The sequence below is a fragment of the Takifugu rubripes genome, chromosome 2 (assembly GCF_901000725.2).
Source record: "Takifugu rubripes chromosome 2, fTakRub1.2, whole genome shotgun sequence".
Taxonomy (NCBI): Eukaryota; Metazoa; Chordata; class Actinopteri; order Tetraodontiformes; family Tetraodontidae; genus Takifugu; species Takifugu rubripes.
In genome coordinates, this window is record NC_042286.1 from 3,344,618 (window position 1) to 3,368,710 (window position 24,093).

The 24,093-nt window shown below is 44.1% G+C and overlaps 1 protein-coding gene and 1 long non-coding RNA gene across 2 annotated transcripts; one reads left to right on the forward strand and one right to left on the reverse strand.

Moving 5' to 3' along the window:
• Positions 1 to 1,606: 1,606 nt before the first annotated feature.
• On the reverse strand, positions 1,607 to 13,550 carry trip11 (thyroid hormone receptor interactor 11). The gene is made up of 21 exons (XM_029829105.1): positions 12,971 to 13,550; positions 11,404 to 11,480; positions 11,023 to 11,133; positions 10,641 to 10,937; positions 10,271 to 10,336; positions 10,016 to 10,181; positions 9,594 to 9,920; positions 9,463 to 9,503; positions 9,267 to 9,365; positions 8,989 to 9,192; positions 5,865 to 8,894; positions 5,627 to 5,767; positions 5,306 to 5,499; positions 5,012 to 5,175; positions 4,823 to 4,926; positions 4,643 to 4,742; positions 4,350 to 4,431; positions 4,117 to 4,231; positions 3,152 to 3,274; positions 2,802 to 2,946; positions 1,607 to 2,713 (listed from the first exon to the last, which is right to left on the reverse strand). The coding sequence occupies exons 1-21, from the start codon at positions 13,107 to 13,109 to the stop codon at positions 2,508 to 2,510; spliced, it is 5,931 nt and encodes a 1,976-aa protein (XP_029684965.1). The 5' UTR covers positions 13,110 to 13,550; the 3' UTR covers positions 1,607 to 2,507.
• Positions 13,551 to 18,240: 4,690 nt separating this feature from the next.
• Positions 18,241 to 20,735, forward strand: LOC115247701 (uncharacterized). The gene is made up of 3 exons (XR_003886799.1): positions 18,241 to 18,270; positions 19,385 to 19,545; positions 20,676 to 20,735. It is a non-coding gene; the product is annotated as an uncharacterized lncRNA (long non-coding RNA).
• Positions 20,736 to 24,093: the final 3,358 nt, after the last annotated feature.

Here is a 24,093-nt window from a genome sequence, read left to right on the forward strand (position 1 = left end):
TTTTGGGGGACATTCCTCCCTACTTACCTGCCATCATAGAATAACATTAATCAAACTGAGCTCTCTAGCTGCAATAGCTGAGTGGGGGGGTCAGAGGTCAGCAGAGAGGAGGGGAGGGGAGCAGAGGACAGGTAGAAGATAGGAATAGGCATAGATAAAGCAAGTACATTGATTATAACAAGCTGTTGGAGTTGAGGAGGTCAGCAGGGTCAGGGGTCAGAGGTCAGCAGGTCAGTGTAGACCATGACCCAGTGGGGTGACAGAGGCCTGTCAGGTGATCATGTTTCCGGACCCCGGCAGCCTCGGCCTATAGCAGCATAACTAAGATGTTAACCTAATGATTAGACGACCCCCTAAGTATGATAGTTTGTCTGTCTATGATAGTAACTGGAACTACTGAATTAGTAACAATAAGCTTTTTCAAAGAGGGAGGTTTTAAGTTTGATCTTAAAAGTAGAGGTGGAGTCAGCCTCCCATACCTGGACGGGGAGCTGGTTCCACAGCAGGGGGGCCTGGTAGCTAAATCCTCAGCCCCCATTCTACTCCTAGAAACTCTGGGAACCACAAGTAGACCAGCATTCTGAGAGCGGAGCGGTCTATTGGGCTGGTAAGGTGTCACTAGCTCCTCCAGGTAGGATGGAGCTAGGCCTCTGAGGACCTTGTAGGTCAAATGAAGGGTTTTAAAAATTATTCTAAATTTAACGGGCAGCCAATGAAGCGACGCCATTACAGGAGTAATGTGATCTCTTTTGTCAATACCTGTCAGAACTCTGGCTGCAGCATTTTGGATCAGCTGGAGGCTTCTTAAAGAGTTGTTTGGACACCCTGATAATAAAGAATTACAGTAGTCCAGCCTGGAAGTAACAAATGCATGAATTAACTTTTCAGCATCATGCCGCGTCAGTAGCTTCCTGATCTTTGTGATGTTTCTCAGGTGAAAAAAGGCATTTCTAGAGACAATTTTGATGTGTGAGTTGAAGGACAGATTGTGATCAAAAGTTACTCCAAGATTCCTCACAATGAGACAAGATGCAGTGATCAACTGTATCAGTACTGATGTCCAGTAGAACCAGTATAGAAACCAGTCCATGACCTGAAGCTCTAATATCATTATAACTTTAATAAGTACTGTGATCCCTCAGTGGGTAAATACACAAAAGATAAAGGTAAATACCGGTAAATAAAAATAAAATGCACGTGAGTGTTTTGTCTGTCCATTCATCTCTCTCGAGTCCTTTAAGATTACACTTACAACTTCCCTCTTTGAGAAAGATTATAGTCAGTACTGTAGTTGCAGTCATTATTCTAGTCACACTATTTCTCATATTGCAAACAGGGTTGTCTAATTTTTGCTGGCATTTTATCGTCACTGCCATAAGCCAAAGCCATAAGGTACAGAAATATGATCCATCTGCAGGTTTCTGTCAGTTTGCTGGTTCTGGCTTTCTCCAGCCTGAGTGCTCCTCCTGTCAAACTGTTGCTCTCCAGAAGGGAAAAAAGGCACAGTGCACCCAAAAGGGCTCTTCTGCTGAGGTTCTAAAGCAGAGAGCATGGCCTCACAGTGGCAGACACATCTGGTGCCCCAGAAGAAGGACAATTCACAAAGTGCTCCTCAATACCTTTATTTGATTTGGAAATGCACATATTAACAATGGATACACCTCATCCAAATTCCAGATATTCATATTCCTTCCCACCCCAAATTTTTGACATCTACAAAAAAAACTTATACAATAAGAATTTACAGTTTGTACATTTTTTTTTTCAGTACACCTGAAGAGATCCTGTAACATTCCTTCTGTGCTGGCTGACTTTACAAGTGATCAGTTACAGCTAGACAGGTTTTTACTGTCTGTAAATATAAGATTATATTAACCATTTACATCCTGATTATACATAATATGCATCCAAATGCAGGCACTTGCGCTACAACACTTTTTTGTGCCGATAAATAGTAAAAAACACCCAAGTTTACAACCCTATCACTTAGTACTAGTCCCAAAATCCAACCTTAATTACAAGGTTTGTTGCATATCCCAGCCTGGGTGTCTAAAAAAAGACAAGATTTAGCAAAAGTAATGGACTTTGTAGACTTAACAGACGTACGGGACCACATGTCCCAGATCAGCAACCACTGACCGGAGGATGAAAAGACACACGAGACGAAGAAATCAAAGTAGAAAAGGATCAAAGCAATGGACAGAGAGGCTATGGTCGACTCCGCTCACACGCACCAAGTCTGCAAGGTCACTTGTGTTCTGGTCTGATGGATACAAACTGAGCAGAGGGCAGAGCTCCGAGTAGGTTAAGCTCAGCATGGAAAATGGAAATGTTTCCACTACTCTGGTCTGTTTTACTGACTGTGGCGAGGTGGGTAACACACGCCTGTGTAAAGGGAGATTGTTGCATAGGAAAGGAGTGGGAGAGTAAATCCTCTTGCAAAGCAGAGGATGTGAAATAAAATGGTGGTTCATTTCTGTCTGGGCTCGTCTCATTCAGGCCACCGGTCACTGATTTAACAAGTCTTTGAGCACGGCTCCGGCGCTGGCCTCGGCCGACACCGGCACGGGCGTGAATGTGGGCAGGGAGTCGGAGATGGGCTTCATCAGCAGGTGGCCACCTGAGGTGGGAGGAGCCACCAGGGGCACTGCGTCGGAGCGCGGGGCCAGGAAAGGATTGGACTCGCTGGGTCTCTTTCCAACTGCTGCAACTCCTGTGAGGACAGAAGTTAAAGCAATGTGTTTGTATCAAAGAAATGACACGTCCCATAACGATGCAAAGAACCGCTGATGCTTGTTGACCTGCAGCAGAGCTGGAAACACCACTGCCTGTTCTTCTGGAAGGTGGAGCGCTCAGAGACTTGATGTCATGGACCAAAAGCTTGGGGGCAGGAAGGGTCGGGTTCGACTCGATTTCCAGGAACTTCACAAACATCTCCGAGAAGGACTGTAACAACAACAAAGGCTACAGGTCTGAGCGGGGAATTCTACTGTATTTCCTGACACTTTGGAGCTGCATCCTGGTAAAAACTCTATTTATCTCCATGCATCAGTCTTTGTAGCTCAACACGCGTGTTAACAAAATGACCTATGACCTTTTTTCATATGAAACAGTACATGAAATTTTAATTGAAAAACCCTGTGGTGCTTACAGAGTTGAGTGCTTGGCCACTGGTGGGTCTCTGGGGAGTGTTGGGGACACTCTGAGCTCCTCTGCCTCCCAGCCAGCTCGACACCCATCCAGTCACGCCGTGCCGTCCGTCCTCCTCCAACATCTGCCAACAGACGGTGACTGAAAGCTCCATAGATACCAGCAGGTTCTAAACATACTCGGTGTTCCTCGCTGGTCTAAATTCTGGGCTGTCGACAGCCCCAAACAAACCAGTGGCTTCGTCCTTCACTATCGCTCACACTCCTTAATCAGGAGTCAGCGGTGAGGCTCCCATATCTCTAGTGGATGGATTAGAGTTCAGGCAGGAAACACCGAATGCAGCAGCAGAAGGACCGAGCGTCTCCACTGAGAGTTGGCAGGTTTCTTGGGACACTTGTCCACCGTTGACATGAATGGAATGACATAAATTACGTTGTGGAACCTCAGTCATGCTCGTCCCCCCATATCCGTTTGCCTTCAGGAGTGTTGGGTAATAGTCTTTGGAATTATTGGATTGAGGTCTACAAGGCCTGAGTTAATTATGCTTTATGAGGTTTGATTAGGCTTATTCCCAAGCTTTCTAGGTCTCATTCATGTTCACATTAAAAACAGTTGTATTAAAGGCATTAATGCAGAAAACAGACATTATAATCAGTCATCTGGCAGTAGATAGTCTCGTTTCTAAAGGATGCTGCTCAGATTCACTCCTCTCTTAACAGAAATAAACATGAACTGCTGCAAGTGGTAACTGTTCTACCAAGAGATCTGTCTATAAAAAGGCAAGATGCTGAATTATTACTTTAAGGAAAGATAAAATCTGTTGTTTTAAATTCACAAGAAAAAGGAGGATTAAACTTCATTGATATTAGCTCTCTCAACGACACCTTCAAAATAAATTGGATTAAACAAATATCTCAAAAGTCCTAAAGGGGAAACTTCTGTCACCAGGGATGAAATACAACTCACCTTATCAATGTCTTCCCTGTTCAGTCCCAGAACACCTCCCATGAGCTTCAACACATCGCCACGTTTGTTTTTAGGAGTATGGAAGTATCCCAAAAACAGGTTTCGCATCAAGACTCTGGAAAAAGGACAATATGCATCAACCATTAATCATTTTAAAAGACCCCAATTCCCTTTAACATGAAGTCTTAAAGAAACACTTTAGCATAATGCAAACGGGGCAGGAACACACTTACTTGTCTATTTTCCCTTCTGTGCTGTTCAGAAGATTCATGAGCTTCCTCTGTGCCTCCTCCAACATCTCCTGTCTCATATCCACTGAAACAGTCAGAAAGTTACCGTCCTGTTTGTATTATCATTAAATAAAAGCCAGCATCACGCTCACAGAGAACAGACTAATAATAGACTCAGTGGAAAACCTACAGATAGAATAACAAAGTGTGTGGGCGGTAGAGGAAAGAAAACACCTTGATCATTGGAGCAAATAGAGAAACAGTGGAAGGCAAAGGAACCTGGCTCTGCTACTCACCTTGATTCTTCAGCACTTCGATTTGCTCGTCCTTTAGGTCGAGCTGATCGGTGAGGCGAGAAGCCGAATCGAGAGCAGCGTTAGCTTCGTCAAGGTTGATCTGCCAGAGAGGAGAGAGTTTATCACCACGACTCCTGTTGCTCAGTGGATGAGAGTCCGAATGGTTCTCTGGTCAGCCACCTGAAGGGCTGAAGCTTGGTCCTCCAACCGCTGAGCTTTTCTTTTCCACTCCTCCTTCTCCTTCTTGTGCCTCTCCAGTTCTGCGGTGTACATGACTTTCTCCTCTGATAACAGACCAAAATCATTACAGAATAAAAGTGACTTTACTGGCACTCTGCTACAATAATCATCTGAAGCGGCAATACTCGCCTTGTTGGAACTGCTCTAGCACCATTTGCAGGTTGGAGAGTGACACTGCGTACTGGTTGACCTGCTCCTGAGACGTTCTGAGATGAGCCAGTGCATCGTCCCGCTGCTTCATCACTCCCATCAGCTGCTCCTGCAGAGACTCCACCTGCATGCTGGCCTGTTGGCTACAAGCCCAAACAGGAAAAATTCATTTAATTTCTTAGATAACCTTTAATCACTACATGAATGAAGATCGCTTTGTTTTTAAATCCACTTAATGGAGGTTAGAAGACGATTTATTGAAGCAGGACTAACCTGGCATTTTCAACAGCATTGGAAGAGGTTGCCAGTTTGTTGTCCAGCAGCGCCACCCTCCTGCGTAACTCGGTCTCCCTGTCCTCGGCAGCGAGGGCTTCTCTCGTGTATGAATCTTCTATCTCCAAGAGATGGTTACGCAACCGCTCTAGCTCCAGGTTCAGCCGCTGCTCCTTATCCCTCATATGCTGAAGCTGGGAAGAAAAACACCCATGAGCCTCACCGACAGTGGCACAGTAAGGGAGTAAACATCCAATAGTGTCAGAAAACAGCAAAGTCAGGATCTATATGCGAGGATACGCACTCATTGTGTCCTCTCACCTCTGTTTGTAGTGCTGTGGTCTCCATTTGTTTCTGCTTGAGAGCCATCATCACCTGATCTCTCTCCTGCTGGAACAACACAGCTTTCTCCTGCATGGACTTCATTTCATTCAGGAGTTGATTCAGCTCACCGGACTTACCCTGCATCACACCATATATCATTGATATTGTACTGAAGATATGCAGTTTTATGCTAGAGTCATTTTTCATTTGGAAAGAGAAGCTAATGTCAGCTGACCTGTTCTCTATCCTTCAGCATCTTCTCGACAGTTGCAGCCTTCTCGCTGATTGCGCTCAGCTCGAACTCCTTCTCTCTCAGGAGGAGGGAAACCTGCATGTTGGTTTCCTGCAGCGCTCTAAACTCAGACTCTTTCTCTCGAGAGCGTGCGACGATCAGGTCATTCTCCTCCTTCAGCTTCCTCCCGTCCATTTCCAGAATAAGAGCACGCTCTTTCAGGTTTGTCACGGCCTGCTTGAGCACCTCATTGTCGTTGTCACGGTTACGCAGGGCTTCGCTGATCTGACTTAGCTGGTCGCTCTTTGTCTTGATGAGCAGGTCTTTCTCCCTTGCAGTCTTCTGGAGGGCATCCAACCTCTCCTTGACCTTGCACGTCTCCTCAGCCTGAGTTCTGTGCTCACACTCTGAGGCAGACGCAGAGTTGGAGAGCCTGTGGTTGTTCTCCTGAATAGTCCTGATTGTGTTCTCCTTCTCAGCCAACTGATTCCGCAACTGCATGATCACTTCCTGCAGCGCCTCATTGTTCCCCGTTGGTGGGGCCTGTTGGTCTACAGGATCGGCCATCAGAGAAGGTCCGCCAGACTGGGATGGTATGGATTCGGGCGTCTGTCCTACATTGTCTAGTTTTCCCAACAGGACTTCTTTGGTGCTCCTAAGCTGAGTGATGGTCTGTTGGACCTGCGCCAATTCCTGACTCAGACTTCCGAGTCTCCTTTCCTTCTGCTCGTAGCTCTGGATCAGCCGAGTGTAGTCCACCATCAGCTTGGAGCTACAGTCACTGTCAGCAGACATCTGACCCTGCAGGTTGATCAGCTCCTCCTGCAGCTGGGCAGACTCGTGCTGCATGTTCTTGACTGTGGTGATTACCTGCTGCTTCCACTCCTCCATCTTCTTCACCTGCTGCTTCAAAGTGTCCCTCTCCTGTAGCAGCTCCTCAAACTGGTTGCTGCTGACTCCTCCAGAGCCGGCGGTTGACTCTCCTCCAGAACTCTGCAGGACGGTCACGAGGGTTTGGCACTTCTGGGTCAATGCATCGATCTCTATGTCCTTCTCTCTGATGATGCGGGACAAGTTCTGAATGGTCTCCTTGAACATCTCTTGGCTTCCTGAGGGATCGCTCATGCTGGAGAGGCGCTGGTTCTCCTGCTGAAGTTTCAGCAGGGACGCCTCCTTTCCTGCCATCATGTCCATGAGCCGGTGATGGTCGGAGCGAAGCTGGCTGTTTTCTCTGGTCTTCTCGTTCAGCACAGCAAGAACTTGTTCTCTCTCCACAGCGTAAGCCTGCAGGTGCTGCTGCAGGATCAGCACGTCCTGGCTGTGTTCCCCCATGGACACTCTTGCATGTAGCGCCTGGATTTCTATATCCTTTTGCATGATCATCTGGGACAGTTTACCGACCTCATCACGTGACACCACCAGCTGATCCAGCTGTTTGGTTAGTGAGAGGTTCTTCTCGTTCAGCTGGCTGATCTCAGTCTCTTTCTCCTGAATGCCTCGCAACAGTTTTTCTATTTCTACTTTAGACAGGTCGTATTTTTCATTACCCATCTCCTGACTGAGAGTCTGGGTTTTCTCCTGCAGAATCACCTCTCCCTGCAGCGGGGAGGAGTCTGCGAGGGCTCGACTCACACCGAGCTGCTCCAGCATCTGCTGGAGGTGGGACATCTCCTCATCTTTGACGTGGATCAGCCTGTCGTAGTTGAGTGTCGTCTGCTGATGGCGAGCATTAGCCTGTTCAAGCTCACTTTGTTGAAGCTGGACAGACTGTTGCGACAGGAGGAGGGAGGCCTGCAGCTCCTCCACACTTCTCCGCAGAGTCCGGACCTCCTCGTCCATGGTGCTCCTGGAAGACTTGAGCTGGGTAATCTCCGTCTCCAGCTCCGTGATGATGTCTAACGTCCTGGGCTCGGCCAGAGTTTGAGGTTTGCTCTGCTGATCCCTGACCCGGTCGATCTCTTCTTTTAGATGACTGTTCTCCTCTTTCATTACCCCCAGCTGTTTATCCTTCTCATCCAACACCTGCCTGAAGGCCTCCACTTCTTTCGTCCTCGCTGCGATTGTGTTCTCCATCTCCGTCTGCACGTCTGAAGCGTTTTGTTTTAAAGTGTCCATGAAGGCGTCTTTCTCCTGTAGAAGATCAGTCAGCTGCTTCTGCCCTGCCACCGTGATTGAAAGCATTTCATTAGTGTCTCTGTGGTCGGATGCCAGTTGCTCCACGTCTCTCTTCAGCTGACCTATTTCCAGGTCCTTCTCCTGGATGAGTCGGATGGCCCGCTCGTGCTCTGTCTGTAAAGCAGAAGCATCCAAGGAGCGAGCTCGTGTCAAGTCCTCGATGGTCTGCTGGTACTGTTTTGCCTGTTTTGTAAGGGCGCTCTCTGTATGCCTCAATTCATCCTCCAGCTGGTTCTTCTCCAGTCTCAAAGCATCGATTCGGGTGTCCCTCTCCCGAAGTGTCCTGTTCAGGGCTACCTGACTCTCCTTCATCTTGGTTACATCTTCATCTTTACCCGAGGCCTGCTCACACTTTGCCTTCAGATTTCTGTTCTCCATCTTTAACTCATAGTCCTCAGACACGATCTTCTCAAGAGAACTCCTCACCTCATCCAATTCTTTCCTGAGGTTTGTTAACTCTCGTTCCTTCTCTGCCAATTTCTCTTCAATTTCCTGTGTTTCAGTTCCTTTTTCAACTTGGTGAACTAGCTGCGCTCTGGCAAGAGACAGCTCATCCTCCCTCTTCTCCAAATTCTTCTTCAGCTCAGAGATTTCTCGCCGTGCCTCCCGGTTCTGCTCCGCCGCTTGTCTCAGTTTATCTTTGAGCTCCTTCGCTGCGTCTTCCAACTGCTTTTTGTTCATATGCAGGTCGTTAAGGGTGAAAGCGCTCTGGCTCACCTTTTCTCTTTGGGTCTCCAGTTCCTGACTCAGTTCTTCGTTCTTTTCTTTAGTGGTGTTAAGGTCTGAAGTCAGACTCAGTACTTCTGCCTCTGCCTTTTTTAGCTGACCAGAGAGCTGCTCTTTTACAGAAACCATGTGCTAAATGCAAGAAAAAGTAAGTTAAATGCATTTGGCTTAAAGTTATGTTCTGATAAAAAGAATATTTGCTAATATTTATGAAGATCAATCAGACCTGTGTTGCTTCCTGGTTTTGTCGATCAAGCTCCTCCAGCTCTGACATCAGTGTGTCTCGTTCCTCTTCAATATTTCTCAGAACTTTCCGTCTCTGCTCCAGCTCTTCTTTCAGGTCATCAATGGCCTCTGACTGATCATGCACAGCGTCATCATTGCTTACCATCTGTTCCTGAGCCACCTGCAGCTCTTGTTGGAGGTTTAGCTGTAAAAGGAGGACAATAAATTAAGAGCTATCAACCAAACTCTTGACGTTCCATTACACAGACATTTGCAAACCTTTTCCTGTTCCAGGGCTTCTTTTTCTTGTCTCAGTTTCCCAATAATGGTGTTCAGTTCTAAGATGTCCGCATGCTCAACCTCTTCCTTTGGCTCGGCCTAATCACCAATTGTTAAAGTCATTAAAGGCATTAAAACACAGCAAACACATAAACTGTAGATGATAATAATGATTTAGAACTGGGTTCACACTTACTGAAGAAAGGCTGGTCAGTCTTGCGTTTTCTTTTTCTAAATCTAGAAAACAGAGATTTGAGTTCTATAGAAATGAAAATCAAACATGCGGTAAAACATGAATTCAATTTCAGTCAAAACCAATAATGATACCTTCGAGGCATTTCCGTAGCTCCTGGATCTCGTGGTCTAGTTGGGCTTTTTGCAGAGATTTCTCTTCCTGTTCTTGCACCCGTGTCTGAAGCTCTGTCACAGAGGCCTGCAGTCGGGTGTAATTCTCCAGCAGCACGCCATTCTGTTCCTGGACCTCATCTTTCTCCAGGAGCAGTGACAACTCTTTCTGCTTTGCCTCCTCCAGACTGGCTGAAAGCTCAGCCAGCTGCTTCTCCCGCTCATCTGCGGTGTTCCGTAGTGAGATTAGTGTTTTCTGAAGTTCAGCAACCTCTGAGGCATCTGGGGGAGGAGTGACTGGACCGCCAGCTGGAGACAAAACACATGAAGCTGAGTTTTAGAGAAAAAAAACTATTTCCATTAAAGCAAAGATTGCTTCAGTTTTTTTAAATAGTTCAACTAACCGCTTCGAATCTGCTCCTCCAGCTCTTCAATCCTCTCCTCATACTCTGCTAACTCTTCTCTGTGACGTCGTGAAATGTCGGCCATCTTCTGCCGCTGGGCGTCCTGCAGAGCAGCCAGTTCGTGCTGATGTTCATCCACCTCGCGACCCATGTCTTCTCGCAGCTCCTGTTGCCAAAAGCGCGATATCGTCAAGCTTTGTGTCTAAGCAGGACTAATCACAGTAGCTTCCACACGGATGTAAAACCAAAAATCACCTTTATTGTTCTTTGAAGTTTGAGAATCTCACCCTGGTCACAGTTGCCAGCTCCTGCACTTGATGTCTAAAACAAGTCAAAATAAAAGAAATTAGCTTAAAAGACTTGTTTTCTGAATATGATATTAAAGAAATCTTAATAATTAAGATACTTAAGTTGCAAACCTTCTCTCATTACGTGTCTCTTGATACATACGATACAATCAGGTTATAAATTAGGGCTTATAATATTAAGACACATTATCTTATGGACAACATATCTAGTTATTTTGTGTCTACCTTTGTGTTAAGCTAATTCAACCACCAGGACAGACAAAGTTCTGGCTTTAACTCCCAGAACTTTTTTTTTTCCTAATCCTAAACCTAAATACCTGCGACATCCTCCTCCAGTGAGCCGCCTCTGCCTCCAGACGTGTGACCTCTGTCGACAGCCGGTTGATCTGCTGCTGGGACCAGAGAACATCGCTGAGGTCCATTTCATCCCTGTGGAAGTCCTGATGGGACCCTATGGGCCTCGACAGGAAGGTGGAGGAGGAGGACGTGGTCGAGGAAGTCGTACTGACAGGCAGCAAACTGGGACTGACGGAAGCTGACTGAGCCGAATGCTGCAGCTTGTGGATTTCCTCCTGTAGTCCACCCTGTCGAGCCTTCAGGTGACTGATCTCCACCTGCAAGATTTTGCAAATGAGATTCATTTTTACAACTGGGATGTGATTTGCATATATATTCCTAATAAATAAACATATAACACACATCTTTCTGTTGCAGGAGGGCTCTGTACTCAGAGGACTGACTCTTAATTTGGATCTCTGATGCCTCCAGTTTCTCCTCCAGCTCTGCGTGGATCTTTTTTAATCTTTCATACTGCAACGGAAAACGATAAAGAAACACATGAAACACATCCTAATGTTTGAAAAATGACTTTGGTTTTATCCTATGTATTAGGCTTGATTTCCAAATGGCTTTAAAAACTATGTAGCAGGATTAGGCCAGATGATGGAGGTTTTCTTAAGAAAAATAACAGGGTGGTGGTTTAATGGTAAAAGGATTATGGAGACTGTATGATGCTCTCCTGCTAAAAGGCAAATAATTCACAGCAATTCAGTGCCTGTCTTTGAGTGCGACGTGTCTCACCTCTGATTTCTGAGCAGCAAATGCAGCTTCAACTTGGGCCAGCCTGGAATTAGACACCTGCAGCTCTGTAGCAGCATCTGCATTTATGGACGAAAGGGTAATGATGATTTCCAATTTAGCAGGAATGGGCACGTAATAAAGCTCAAGAATAATTAAATGATATTAAATTTGTGTTTCTACAGTAAAGACTACATTAGAATAAAATCCAGCAGCATTTAAAGTTGTTGACTTTTCTCATTCTGTGTCTTAGTCATACATCCTCATTCAGACCAGTTTATCTTTGCTCATGTGACATTCAAATGGATTGTTCAGCAGCTTTTAGAGATTCTCAGAGCTGGACTCAGCTCACAAATCCATTCAGGCCTAATATAATCCCTCTGGCCAATATCTTTTAAAGTCACTTTCTTATCCCCAGGAATGTCAGTAATATGGGAGTAATGGAGGCCAGATATTCAGGCAGCTTCTCCTCTGACTGTGCCCCAATTCAGACTTTTGCATTTTAACTTTACTTGTGAGTTGGAGACCTAAGGCTAAAGTTCACATTGAGTCAATGTTTTAGCACTTATTGTGTAGTTGCTACAGACTAGTGGTATAGAGATTTAGTCACCCAAGCCCACAGCTTCCATCCCACGTTACAACACTGGAATTGAAGGAGATCTATTTAAGAGATCTATTAAAGAAGTCTTTAATGGTCCTGATATGTCACCAGACATTATGAAATGATGCTAATTTCAAATTCAAATACTAATATCACTAACAAATGAGGTTTACTTTTTTGCTATGCTCTCTTGTGCCACTGATGTCTGTTCATAATACACTAGCACGTATGCAGGAGGGTCATCAGATTGACCAGGAAATACATTTTATTAGGAATAAAAACAGAGATTTGCCATTGGAACATTAGAAATACGTGAGCCGAGATGGGTCGCTGGCGTAATGCTGAGACACTGTGGAAAACCTTCCAACATTTGCACGGCCATGATGGCAACGTGAACCAGAACTGAGACGGTACATCGGTCAAACGTACATGTTCCTGCTCGATCCAGCAACCTGACAACCTGTAATCTGGTGGGGAGATACCACTTTGGCCACAAACTTGCCTATCGCTCCTTTAACGTCTGAAATTTACAGCATGTTTACTTTAGGTTTCTAAAGTCTTTTACTAAATAGACAGTAGGTCTGTGGTAGAAATCCAATTTAAAATTCAGGTTTACAACCAAATTATCTTCATTTTTGTTTATATTTATTATGTGGAATAAACACACCGTTAAAGGAACTTATTTACTTTATTTGCTTGAATCTGATTAAAATTATTGGCACATAAAGTGAGACAGTTCAGTTATTTGCTGCGTCAGTCATCAGTTTCTATACACATCTATCGTTAGGATTCCTAAATAAACCGAATTATGTTCCTACAATATTAACGTCTTTGACTTTTACAAGTTTACAAAAACCAAGCATATTTACATTAAGTATAACCAGGGAAAATACATCTTTTATCATCAAGAACATGAAGACATCTGTCACTAAAGTGACCGTGAGAGAAACTTAATAAGGACAAACTTACCTCCCACTTCTTCTACACCCTCCAGTAGCATATCTTTGGTAAAGGTGGAGATTTGTCCTGTGAAAGAGGACAGACTCCCACCGACCTGTCCCAGAGACTGGCCGAGGCCGGAGCCGAGTCCACCGAGCCACGATGACATGTTTACGGAGGGCGCCACCAAAACAAAGCGGGGCCGGACTGATGCGAGCAGGTTAGCCTAGCTTTGGCCCCACAGACTCACCTCGGTCAGTAAGCGCATCGGACACCTGCCTTATTTTAAAATACGCTCGGAGCTTCGGGGGAAAAGTTGTTTTTTCAGTCTGACGAGCTCATGTTCTCCCGAAATCTGCTAACGACGGTGGAATTCTCATTAAGTCAAGTGAGCCGACGGACCTTGTATCCGAAACACACACTCGATAGGTCGAAGCGGTCTTTTTTTCACGGCGTCCTCTTCAGTAAACGTTGGGTTTTCTCCCAGCAAAGGTAACCGAGCTAAACGACACAGAGTCCAGAAAGTGCCACCTCAACTGCAGCCATGATATCAGCTGCTCGGCGGCGGCGATGGCTGTCAGGTTTGACGTGGACACGGAGGACCGCAGTGGTGCATTGTGGGATACTGGAGGACCAACAAATCAAAATAGCCCTGACTGCAGCGTGCGGATCGGGGCGTGGCTAAATGTAGGCTGGGTCAAACGTTTAAGCCAGCCCACTAAATCAGACTTACCGTATACGTTACTATTTTACATAATGCCTTCAGAATCTTTAGGGTTTAGTATTTACTGTATCTGTGACATGGAGCATTGGAATATTTCAGCTGCAACCAGCAAAAACCCATCAGAATGACTGCTATCGGTGGGAACCGCAGGTCATTTGACTTTAGTCAGTCTGTTAAATGTTAAATGATTTATTGCAATCTAATAAAAACAACTAATAAATGTGGGAAATAGTAAATGAAAAGAAGCAAAATGACCAAATAAAACTCCCATGAATACTGTAAATTTTAAGATGTCAAGAATGGAATATCAGCTTAAATGGAATCAATAAAATGAAAAGGCCTCCTTTAAGTTTACTGCAAAAATAAACACAAAATCAAGAGCGACACATGCCAAAAACGTCTCATTATCTCTTCTGTCTCCACTCATTCTTTTATATTCTCTTAAGATAATGGGGACGGGGTCGTGTGATAACAAAACAACCTAATTAGGGACTATATTTTTGTTGCAAGAACTTTGAACAGATTGTGCATCCACTAAAAACTCAGTGTTTTTGAGGAACTACCAGGAGTGGCTGGAGTGGAGGCCAATGACGCTATAGCGACATATAGGTACATATAGATCACCGTTATCCTCAACCCAAAAGACCACCAGTTGGCGCAGCAATATTAAAGATAGGAGGTTGTTGTCGTTGCGCAGACGCGGAGTGATATCATGCACAAATGTGCCCTATGTTCTATACTGTATACCGTATTTTCGCGACCATAGGGCGCACCGTATTAAAAGGTGCAGCCTCAGTTACGGGTGCTATTTCTGTATTTAACACATACATCAGGCGCACCGGATTATAGGGCGCGGGCATGGTAAAACATACCGGTACGATAGCTTACAACATGCATGCTAGCGTGTATTTAGCAATGTATGTAGCAATTTAGCAATTTTGTGAAAACAGGCAAGTCGAAAAGCATTTACAGATTTTGTCTGTGTAGATTCTCAATCATCCAGGCCATAGTTATCCAAGGTAGTTTTCTGTGTCAACTGGACGGTTTTTTATTCTCTTTTGAAGACGTTTCGCCTTCTGTCCAGAAGGTTTCTTCAGTTCTGAATGCGCACCGCAGTATAAGGCGCCCCGTCCAGGTTGGAGAAAATTTAAGACTTAAGTGCGCCATGTGGTCGTGAAATTACGGTACCTCCGCTAAAAGCCAATCAGATTGCGTGAATTCCCAATTATTCTGATTAGAGCAACTCTCTCACCATGACTTTCTGCAGTCTGTGTAATGTCTTTTATGCACGTGTGAGAGAACTATTCCTGCTGACCGCCCAATAAAGTGCAGAGAAAAGTCAGCAGGTGAGGCAGGCAGTTGCCGTCGAAATCAGACACGAACTCTGCCGCGTCGTCCCGGAGACTCTCCTCCTCCTCCCCAGCGATGTCTCTTTTATTAAAACAGGCATGATTACACAGCAGGAGGCGTATCTGAGTTACACAGACTGCATCAGCTACATTTCTCACACAGGCAGGAGGACGTTTATGCTCGCCGAGTCACATTGCTCATGTTTTGACCATATTGGAGTGGTTCTCAGCCTACGCACAGGTGCACAGGCCTGAGGACCCTAACCTAAGCAGAATCAGAATCAGATTTATTGCCATTGTTCATGTAATGCACAGTATTACACGAGCTAGGAATTTGTCTTGGTGTGACGCTGCGACATAAAGAAGACAACACTAGAATAAGATAAATAAAATAAAATAAGACATATATACAGTATACAGTATACATAAATAGTAAGTAAGCAGATATCACATTATTGTTTGGTCCTCCTTCTTACTAACACGCTCACATACAGATCCGTTCCCACACTCCACTTTCCCACATTTTAATCCTTCTCGTATTACCTACGAAACTACTCTACTTTTATTAAAATAGCAATAACATAAAATGCAATTCGCGATATTTCACAGCACAGTACTCTGCCTCACCTCAAGGGGGCGCACGCAGGCTGGCAGGTGCTTTCTCGCTGGTGCTTTAATAGGCAAACTTTATTAAAATTTATTGAAGCACCAGAATTTGTTTGAAAAATAACAGAAATTTTTACTGTTGGTCAAAACTAAATTTGTGCTGCACACATCTCTGCACTTTAATTTGTTTACAGTATAAATGAATTTCTTAAAACACAAGATGGTGTTCTATCCATAGCTATAAAAGAAAGTTCCCCCCATCAACAGGAGCCCACCCCCCATATGAGCCTGGTCCTGCTCAAGGTTTCTTCCTGTTAAAGGGGAGATTTTCCTGTTGATTGTTAGGGATCAGGCCCTGGGATTCTGCATAGCAGCAAGTTTGACTAAACAGACATTACAAATAAAGATGATTTGATTTGATCTGAAAATAAAAGAACTGCGCCTGAAAATGAAGCAGAAGCAATAAAAATCCAACACCAGCGAAGCTTTCGAAGAATCTCAGATATTGATGAAAAATTCTGGAAATCATGATGGAGAGATATTTTTCTCATGGCTCAAATTCCACAGCTATTAAGTGATTAAATGGATTTAATGGTGATATTCTGGAATCCACAATTTCAGGCGAAGTTACACTGGGGAACAATTTGAAAATATCCTTTTGAGGTTTTTTTATTTAATTCTTCGGATTAAAAATAAAATTGGCACGCTGATTTCAAAATTACAGTCATTTTCCCCCCAGCCCGCCAAGTTTTGAAAGCTTCTCCTCCAGAGAAGCAAATTTCCCCTAATGAGCTGTAGTCAGACTGGCCAGCTGATGACAACTGGATCAGCTCCGTTGGTGCCGTCACCATTAAGAGGTGTGTGCAGCCCCCAAAAGGTCAGTACTGTCAATATCCTATAGGGGACACTTTGAACCAGAGGGGATCCTATAGATCAAAAAGTTGACACAGTTTGATTCCGCACCCAAAAACGAACATCTGTCAGACGAACTCCAATTGTTTCCCAGTATTTCAGTTAAAACGTGGACCAAATTGTTCTGAAGAGAGGCGCTTGTGCTGAATATGACGCGATCCAACCACAAACACGTGACGTGTAGAGGAAGAAGAAGCGAAAGTGAAAGTTCTCAACTTCGGGCTCCATCTTGACTGACCGAGCCCTGATGGAAAACCTCTAATTAGTGATGGGACGATGATACCTCAAGGAGTGTATTGACACACTACACAAACTGTGTCGGCACTGTATTGATACTGTGTTGGTCACCCGATAGTGACCCCTGCAGTAGTTATAAAATGATTGCAGGTAAAGGAATTCCTTGTTTGCTAAATTGAGTTGGTATGTAAAATATAGCAAATTTGAGTTACAATTCAGAGTTACAATTTTTTTTACCAGGATCTCGTTATGAGATAAAATGAATAAAGCAACTGTAAGGCTTTTTAACTGACTGTTACGACTTGGCTCAAAGTTGTAACAAAAGGTGGGAATCAGCACACAGAAAGATCAACTTATCTGGATATGCTTATTAAGAAACCCAAACCAAAATGATGAGACGGCCATGAGGTATGGTGGCAGCAGCCCAGCCAGAGAGAGACAAAGGCGAACCGCCCCTTTTATGCCCTCTGGCTCCTCCCAGCTCGCAGGTGAAACCAGTCTCACTGACGACCCACCCAGTAAGGGTGGGCGATACCACACTTTTGGGATTCGATACAATACCGATACCTTTTCTTGTATTTTCATCGATATCGATACCGATACCGTTCATTTCTTACTGGCCATTTTTGTCAGTCAAAATATTATTACATTTAAGACAAATCACAAGACAAACACAGACCATTTATATACAATTTATTATGGTCAATTGACTACTAGGATTTTCTTATCCTTTAAACCTGCATAAGACAGTTGTTCCATGAGAAAATTAACTAGAACAATGTCTGACACCATCACACCTTTAGTGCACTTGAGGTATGTTATCACACTTTAGTGAAGTCTCAGATTGCTGTTCAGAAAAAGTATCATATTCACATTTTCTGCTTTAAGACGATTGCGGCTCTGCCATTTGCTGACTGTCGGCTCGGCGGGCGATGTTGCACGTTGATGCTCATTCGCTGTCTCCTGTCACGTGACATGGGCCATTTTTGCCGCCAGATATAGGGGTGTCCCGGCACATATTAATTTAAGTAACTAATCTAAAACGGCGGAAAGTGATGCATACACCCCCACTTTTTTTTTTTTAGTTAGTATTGATATTTATAAAAGAAAATCGATACCGAAGGAGTAGCTTGTGAGTATCGATATATCGATACCACGGGATCGATCCGCCCATCCTTACCACCCAGTCTTTGGGTAAACAAAACAAAACACATGGGCGGGCCGTCACACTGACTATCATATGTATCACAGGTCATTCACTTGATAAAGTGAGTGCAATGCGCCACCGTTAAAAATTGAATATAACAGTAAACAATGCTCAAAGGAGAAAAATCAGAAAAATTTCCCTTGTTTGGAGTCACAAGATCAAAATTATTCCACACTGGGTCACGTGATTCTTTCTTAAAGCAATACACGCACCGATACGGGGTTTCACTCTTGAGCTCTCGGCACAGTGCGGACGCCCCAGTGTCGCTCGTCCCATCACTACCTCTAATATTCAGGTAGCATTTGGTTCTTTCACTGCTGTCGTCTCGAATCAATGTTCCGCTGCGAGATGCGGCTTAATAACCTGCGTGTTCGCAATGAGCGTGCGCGTATTTCGGACGCACATTGCGGCTGGTCGACGGGAATGTTGTGACGCATGATCAAACTTTGCAGCGTGTTTCCTCTAACTGCGTTTTCCGCTAACCCTGAGCCAACATTTTAGAGGTTGAGGAAGCACATTTTAATACTCACAATAAGTCGACAATATTATTTGCAGTTAGTGGAAAAATCCACCGAAAGAGGGACACGAACGCGAAAGTTTTAGCCTCCTTTCTTTGCCCCTCCACCAGGGGGACAATCCTTTATTTCAGGCATGTCCAAACCCAGTCCTCGAGGGCCACAATCCATCCGGGTTTTCTGTCCTACCAGGCTGAAAATGCATTCAGTGGGATAGAAAACCCGTCTGGATTATGGCCCTCGAGGACTGGGTTTGGACATGCCTGCTTTATTTAAAAAAGGAGAGTATGTAAAGAGGGAGAGATCAAGGCACTCCATTTTATTGTTTTAACAACTGGTTCTTTGTGGAATATGAATTTGTTGTTATGGATTTATGAAATTTGTTCTGTTTTGAATAAAGCAGTCAAGAAAACGAAACGAAACCTAAACCCATCGTGTTTTCATAGTTTTGGTCCTGTACATGTGGTCAGATAAGATTAGTCTGAGCAGAATTGGGTGTTTTTTTGCCCTTTGCTGTGTGTAATCTATTCACAGGTTGATGCTCCTGACAACCTCCAGTCACTGTTAGTGTGCAAATGAGCCAAGACGAAGCTCAACAATGTAGTGTCAGATTTCCGCGTGGATCTTGGAGAGGTCAAGAAAAATATCAAAATGCCTCCAAAATGATGGCACCAGGCGCAGGTGTAATGTGGAAAATTGGTCTGTGATGAGTGGCTTTGTCAGCAATTCCATGCCAGAGAAGCATGTTGGGTTGCTTGACTTCTGTTGGGTTGTGTCAACTTGATGCATCACTTCTGAGATATTGACACACTTTTTTCCTGAGGCTGGGTCCAATGCTGCCAACACACCTAGCCTGAAAATCATGTTCTTTAATCTTATTTTCTGTGTCAGCAGACTGTTCCTGCTTAACCATTTAGACTCAAAATGAGCGAATGTGTGATGGAAGAGGAAGAGAGCGAAAAGTCCGTAGTGTCCAGCTGTGTGTCCATGAAGAGCGACATGTCCAAAGACGAACCTATAAACTTCGGTATTGGACCTCAAGGCTCACCTTTAAAGTAAGGTTTTCTGAACCACATAACTCTGCCTTAGAACATTTCACAACCATACAAAACATCATTTTGTAGGTATTAGCCTCTACTATCGTGAAAAATGAAATTCATCAGCTCTTTAAAATGAAACGATGCACCAACATGTCAGGTGTTCGCTCCCATTAACTCCCATGTTAATTTTAGTGTGGTAAATCTTTTAAAACTGAAAATTTCTCCTACATGGGTTAACATCATCTCACAAAAATTCATAGGCATATATTTTAAAGTTTCCCAACAATATCCATCATTGCAGAGTGCTACTGCTCTCCATTTAGATACGGATGGGTAAGACATGGCAGGTCTGTGCAGCTTGTTCTGTCACACTGTTCCACCACATGTCATGAAAATTCATTAAAAAGTCTATTTTTAAGGCTCCTGGTTCTAATAAACCCTAATAAAGAGTGTGATCTTCCAGAAATCAGTCTACTGCTTTGTTCATCTGAGCATTCAGGAGTTTCTGGCTGCCGTCTACATGTTCCACTGTTACACCATCAAGAATAAAAGGATTATGGAGTCTTTCCGAAAATTTTCGAAACCAAACCCCTTTTTCCAGTCTGTTAGGTTGTTAAATAACGATACAGTCCTTACTAGTATGTTTATGTAGCACCAAATAATTTATTGGCTGAGCTGAAGACAGTCCTTTCACCATGTTGGCCTGTGGAAAACCAGTGTTGTCGGGCCCGATGGACCAGCGTCCCCGTCGTTGCCGGACCACCGTTGGTTTTTTGGGATCAAAGTCGGGGCGTTTCCTGTATCCGGTTCTCCTCACGGATCATGACTACAACATGTTGCTGCAAGTGCAGAGACGTTTGCTCTGGAAAGAACTTTAGAGCACATTCAGTGCTACAGGATGAGGGGCTGGAAAAGGTGCCAGTTCTTTTCTCACTGCAGGGACCAGTTAAAAAAAGCATCTTAAACTCTGAAAACATGAAAATGATACATATACATAATTGATTTATTGATTCAGTTGTTATCCAGAATGGATTAGAAATGTTCCTGTTTGATAAAAATGCAGTGAATTGGGATTATTTAACTCCAACCTCTACAGATTATTTACCTTCATCACAGTCTCATCACTATTTCTGATGTTTCCTCAGGATGGACGAGGACAGAGCAGAGTCCACAGTGCCCAGCTGTGTGTCCCTGAAGAGTGACATGTCCAAAGATGGAGTGATAAACTTCAGAAGTTCAGACCAAATGTAAGAAAACTAAAGCGTGATGATGTGTTTGTGTGCCAGCTGTTAGTCACATTAACAGCAGCAGGTTGTGAGTTTATTATTGGAGATGTTTAACACTTAAACCTCATACAGTCATATAGTTACATACTTAATGTGAATATTGTTGATTAGAAACAATAATCGATGAATTCAGACATAAATGCTGGAACAATATTGAGTCTTGATCAGGTTCTTTCATCCTATAAATCAAAGGACTAATAGAGATGTGTTTCATAGTGAGAGGGAGGAGCACATCCTATCAAACTGGGACCAGTCAGCTCCACCAGGAGAGTCCTCTTGTTCACAATCTGGAAGCAGATCTAGAGATGCTGAAATGAAGCCCAAACAAAGTAAAAGTGTTCAATATAAAATTGAACTTGTGATGTCATGAATTTGTAGTTGTGTTGATGATTTATTATAGATGGAAATCATTGGTTTACTTATTTTCAGGAGGTGATCTGCAGGAGGTGATAGAAGGACATAAGATCAGTCTGAAGAGAAGATGTGAACATGTGACTGAAGGAACTCATGAAGCAGGAAGTGGAACCCTGATGAACAAGATCTACACTGAGCTCTACATCACTGAGGGACAAAGTGAGGAGGTGGACACACAACATGAGGTGAGACAGCTTGAGAGAACCTCCAAGAAGAACATTCAGGACACTCCAATCAAGTGCCAGGACATCTTCAAAGTCTTATCTGAGCAACAGAGACACATCAGAGTGGTTCTGACCAACGGTGTCGCCGGCGTTGGAAAAACCTTCTCAGTGCAGAAGTTCAGTCTGGACTGGGCAGAAGGTTTGGAGAACCAAGACATCAGTCTGGTGCTTCCGCTCTCATGGAGGGAGCTGAACTTGATCAGAGATGAGCAGCACAGTCTTCTCTCACTGCTTCATGTTTTCCATCCAACATTACAGAAGATCAGAGCAGAGGATCTGACTGTCTGGAAACTTCTGTTCATCTTTGATGGCCTGGATGAAAGCAGATTTTCACTGGATTTCAACAAGCATCAGGTCATCTCTGATGTCACACAAGTATCGTCAGTTGACGTGCTCCTGGTGAACCTCATCCAGGGGAACCTGCTTCCCTCAGCTCTCATCTGGATCACCTCCAGACCTGCAGCAGCCTATCAGATTCCTCCCTCGTGTGTTGACAGGATCACAGAAGTACGAGGCTTCACTGACTCCCAGAAGGAGGAGTACTTCAGGAGGAGGTTCAGTGATGAAGATCTGTCCAAGAGAATCATCTCACACATCAAGGCCTCCAGGAGCCTCCACATCATGTGTCTGATCCCAATTTTCTGCTGGATCACTGCTATAGTTCTGGAGGACATGATGACCAGAGACCAGAGAGGAGAGCTGCCCAAAACTTTGACTGACCTCTACTCACACTTCCTGAGGGTTCAGATAAAGAGGAAGAAGCAGAAGTATGGAGGAAAGCAGAGACCAGAGGAACTGACTGAGGCTGATAAAGAACTCCTTCTGAAGTTGGGTCGGCTGGCGTTTGAACATCTGGAGAAAGGAAACATCATGTTCTACTCAGAAGACCTGAAGCGATGTGGACTGGACGTCTCCGAGGTGTCGGTGTACTCAGGAGTTTGTACAGAGATCTTCAGAAGAGAGAGTGTGATCTTCCAGAAATCAGTATACTGCTTTGTTCATCTGAGCATTCAGGAGTTTCTGGCTGCCGTCTACATGTTCCACCGTTACACCAGGAAAAACACAGCAGTTATAAATAAGTTCCTAAAATATTCTGAACCAGTCACATCTCTTGATGACTTCCTCAGGAGAGCACTAATGAAATCTCTCAAAAGTAAAAATGGCCACCTGGACTTGTTTGTTCGCTTCCTTCATGGTCTCTCTCTGGAGTCCAATCAGAGGATCTTGGGTGGACTGTTGGATCAGATGGAGAACCATCCAGAAACCATCCAGAAGGTCCTCAACAACCTGAAGGAGGAGAACAGTGATAAAATCTCCCCAGACAGAAGCATCAACATCTTCCACTGTCTGATGGAGATGAAGGATCAGTCAGTCCATCAGGAGATCCAAGAGTTCCTGAAGTCCTGAAGAAATCAGAGAGGGGACTGTCAGAGATCCACTGTTCAGCTCTGGCCTACCTGCTGCAGATGTCAGAGGAGGTTCTGGATGAGCTGGACCTGCAGCAGTACTACACCTCAGAGGAGGGACGACGTCGCCTGATTCCAGCTGTGAGGAACTGCAGGAAGGCCAAGTAAGTAAAGATTTCTGGGGCCGGACATCGGCGTTTAAATCAACCGAGTGGATCATGTCAGGTAGCAATACCCCCTCCAGTGGTCATTCCTTCAATTCTTTATCTCCATTGCAGCATCCATAAATTAAAAAAAACAACAATTCATCCAGAAATGTTCAACACTGGCTGGATATAAGTTCAAAGTTCAATCCAGACAAACCAACATAAGGCAGGAATAATAGGAGCCACAAGTTAACTTACTGTCATGAAATTACTGTCATGTAATTAAATAACTTTTGTTTGTTTGTATACATCGTATTCAAATGACAGAAAAACACATTTTAACTAATGACACGTGACTATTTTGCTTCATTTGTTCAACGTAAAAACAGCCGGCCTCGTTGGTTTAAATGGGTGTTTTAGGTCTTTGTGGCGGTTCCGTTTGGAGCCTTTATGTGACCCACAAAGTTGTTTGACCCTTTCCACACCCGTTAGGTGGCAACTTCATCACTAGCAACAAAAGGTGCAGTGAAAATGATTTGAAGGGAAACAGGCAGATATAACAGAAGCTGAGGGCAATCGATGCAACCAGAGACTCTGATGTCATCGATCGGATCGCTGAATTAAGACTTGACGCACCATCGTACAAATTGGATGAAATGCAAAATGTCAAAAGAGCCGATAGACAGATATAAAGATGCACGTTTCTTTAAACCATTTGCTACAATCATTTTAAATATTGAGTAATTATGAGCTGTTCTAAAATAAGACAAATGTTAAGAATAATTCAGTTGCATTTCAGATCATGCCCTGATCTCGTTCAAACTGTTGCTCTACGGTGTTGAATTTAGCTTTTCCAGGAAATGAGCTACATTTCTGTTTAGGTAGATTCTCAGATAAGTTGATTAGAAATCCCAAAGTTTGACTCACTGTTTTTGTTTCATACACAACAGACTGTCTGATAGTGTTCTTTCAAAGAGTCATTGGGAAGTTGTGGCCTCAGCAATGACGTCAAACCCTTCTCATCTACGGGAGCTGAGCTTAAGCTGGAACGAAAGCCTGACAGATGCCGGAGTAAAGTTACTGTCTT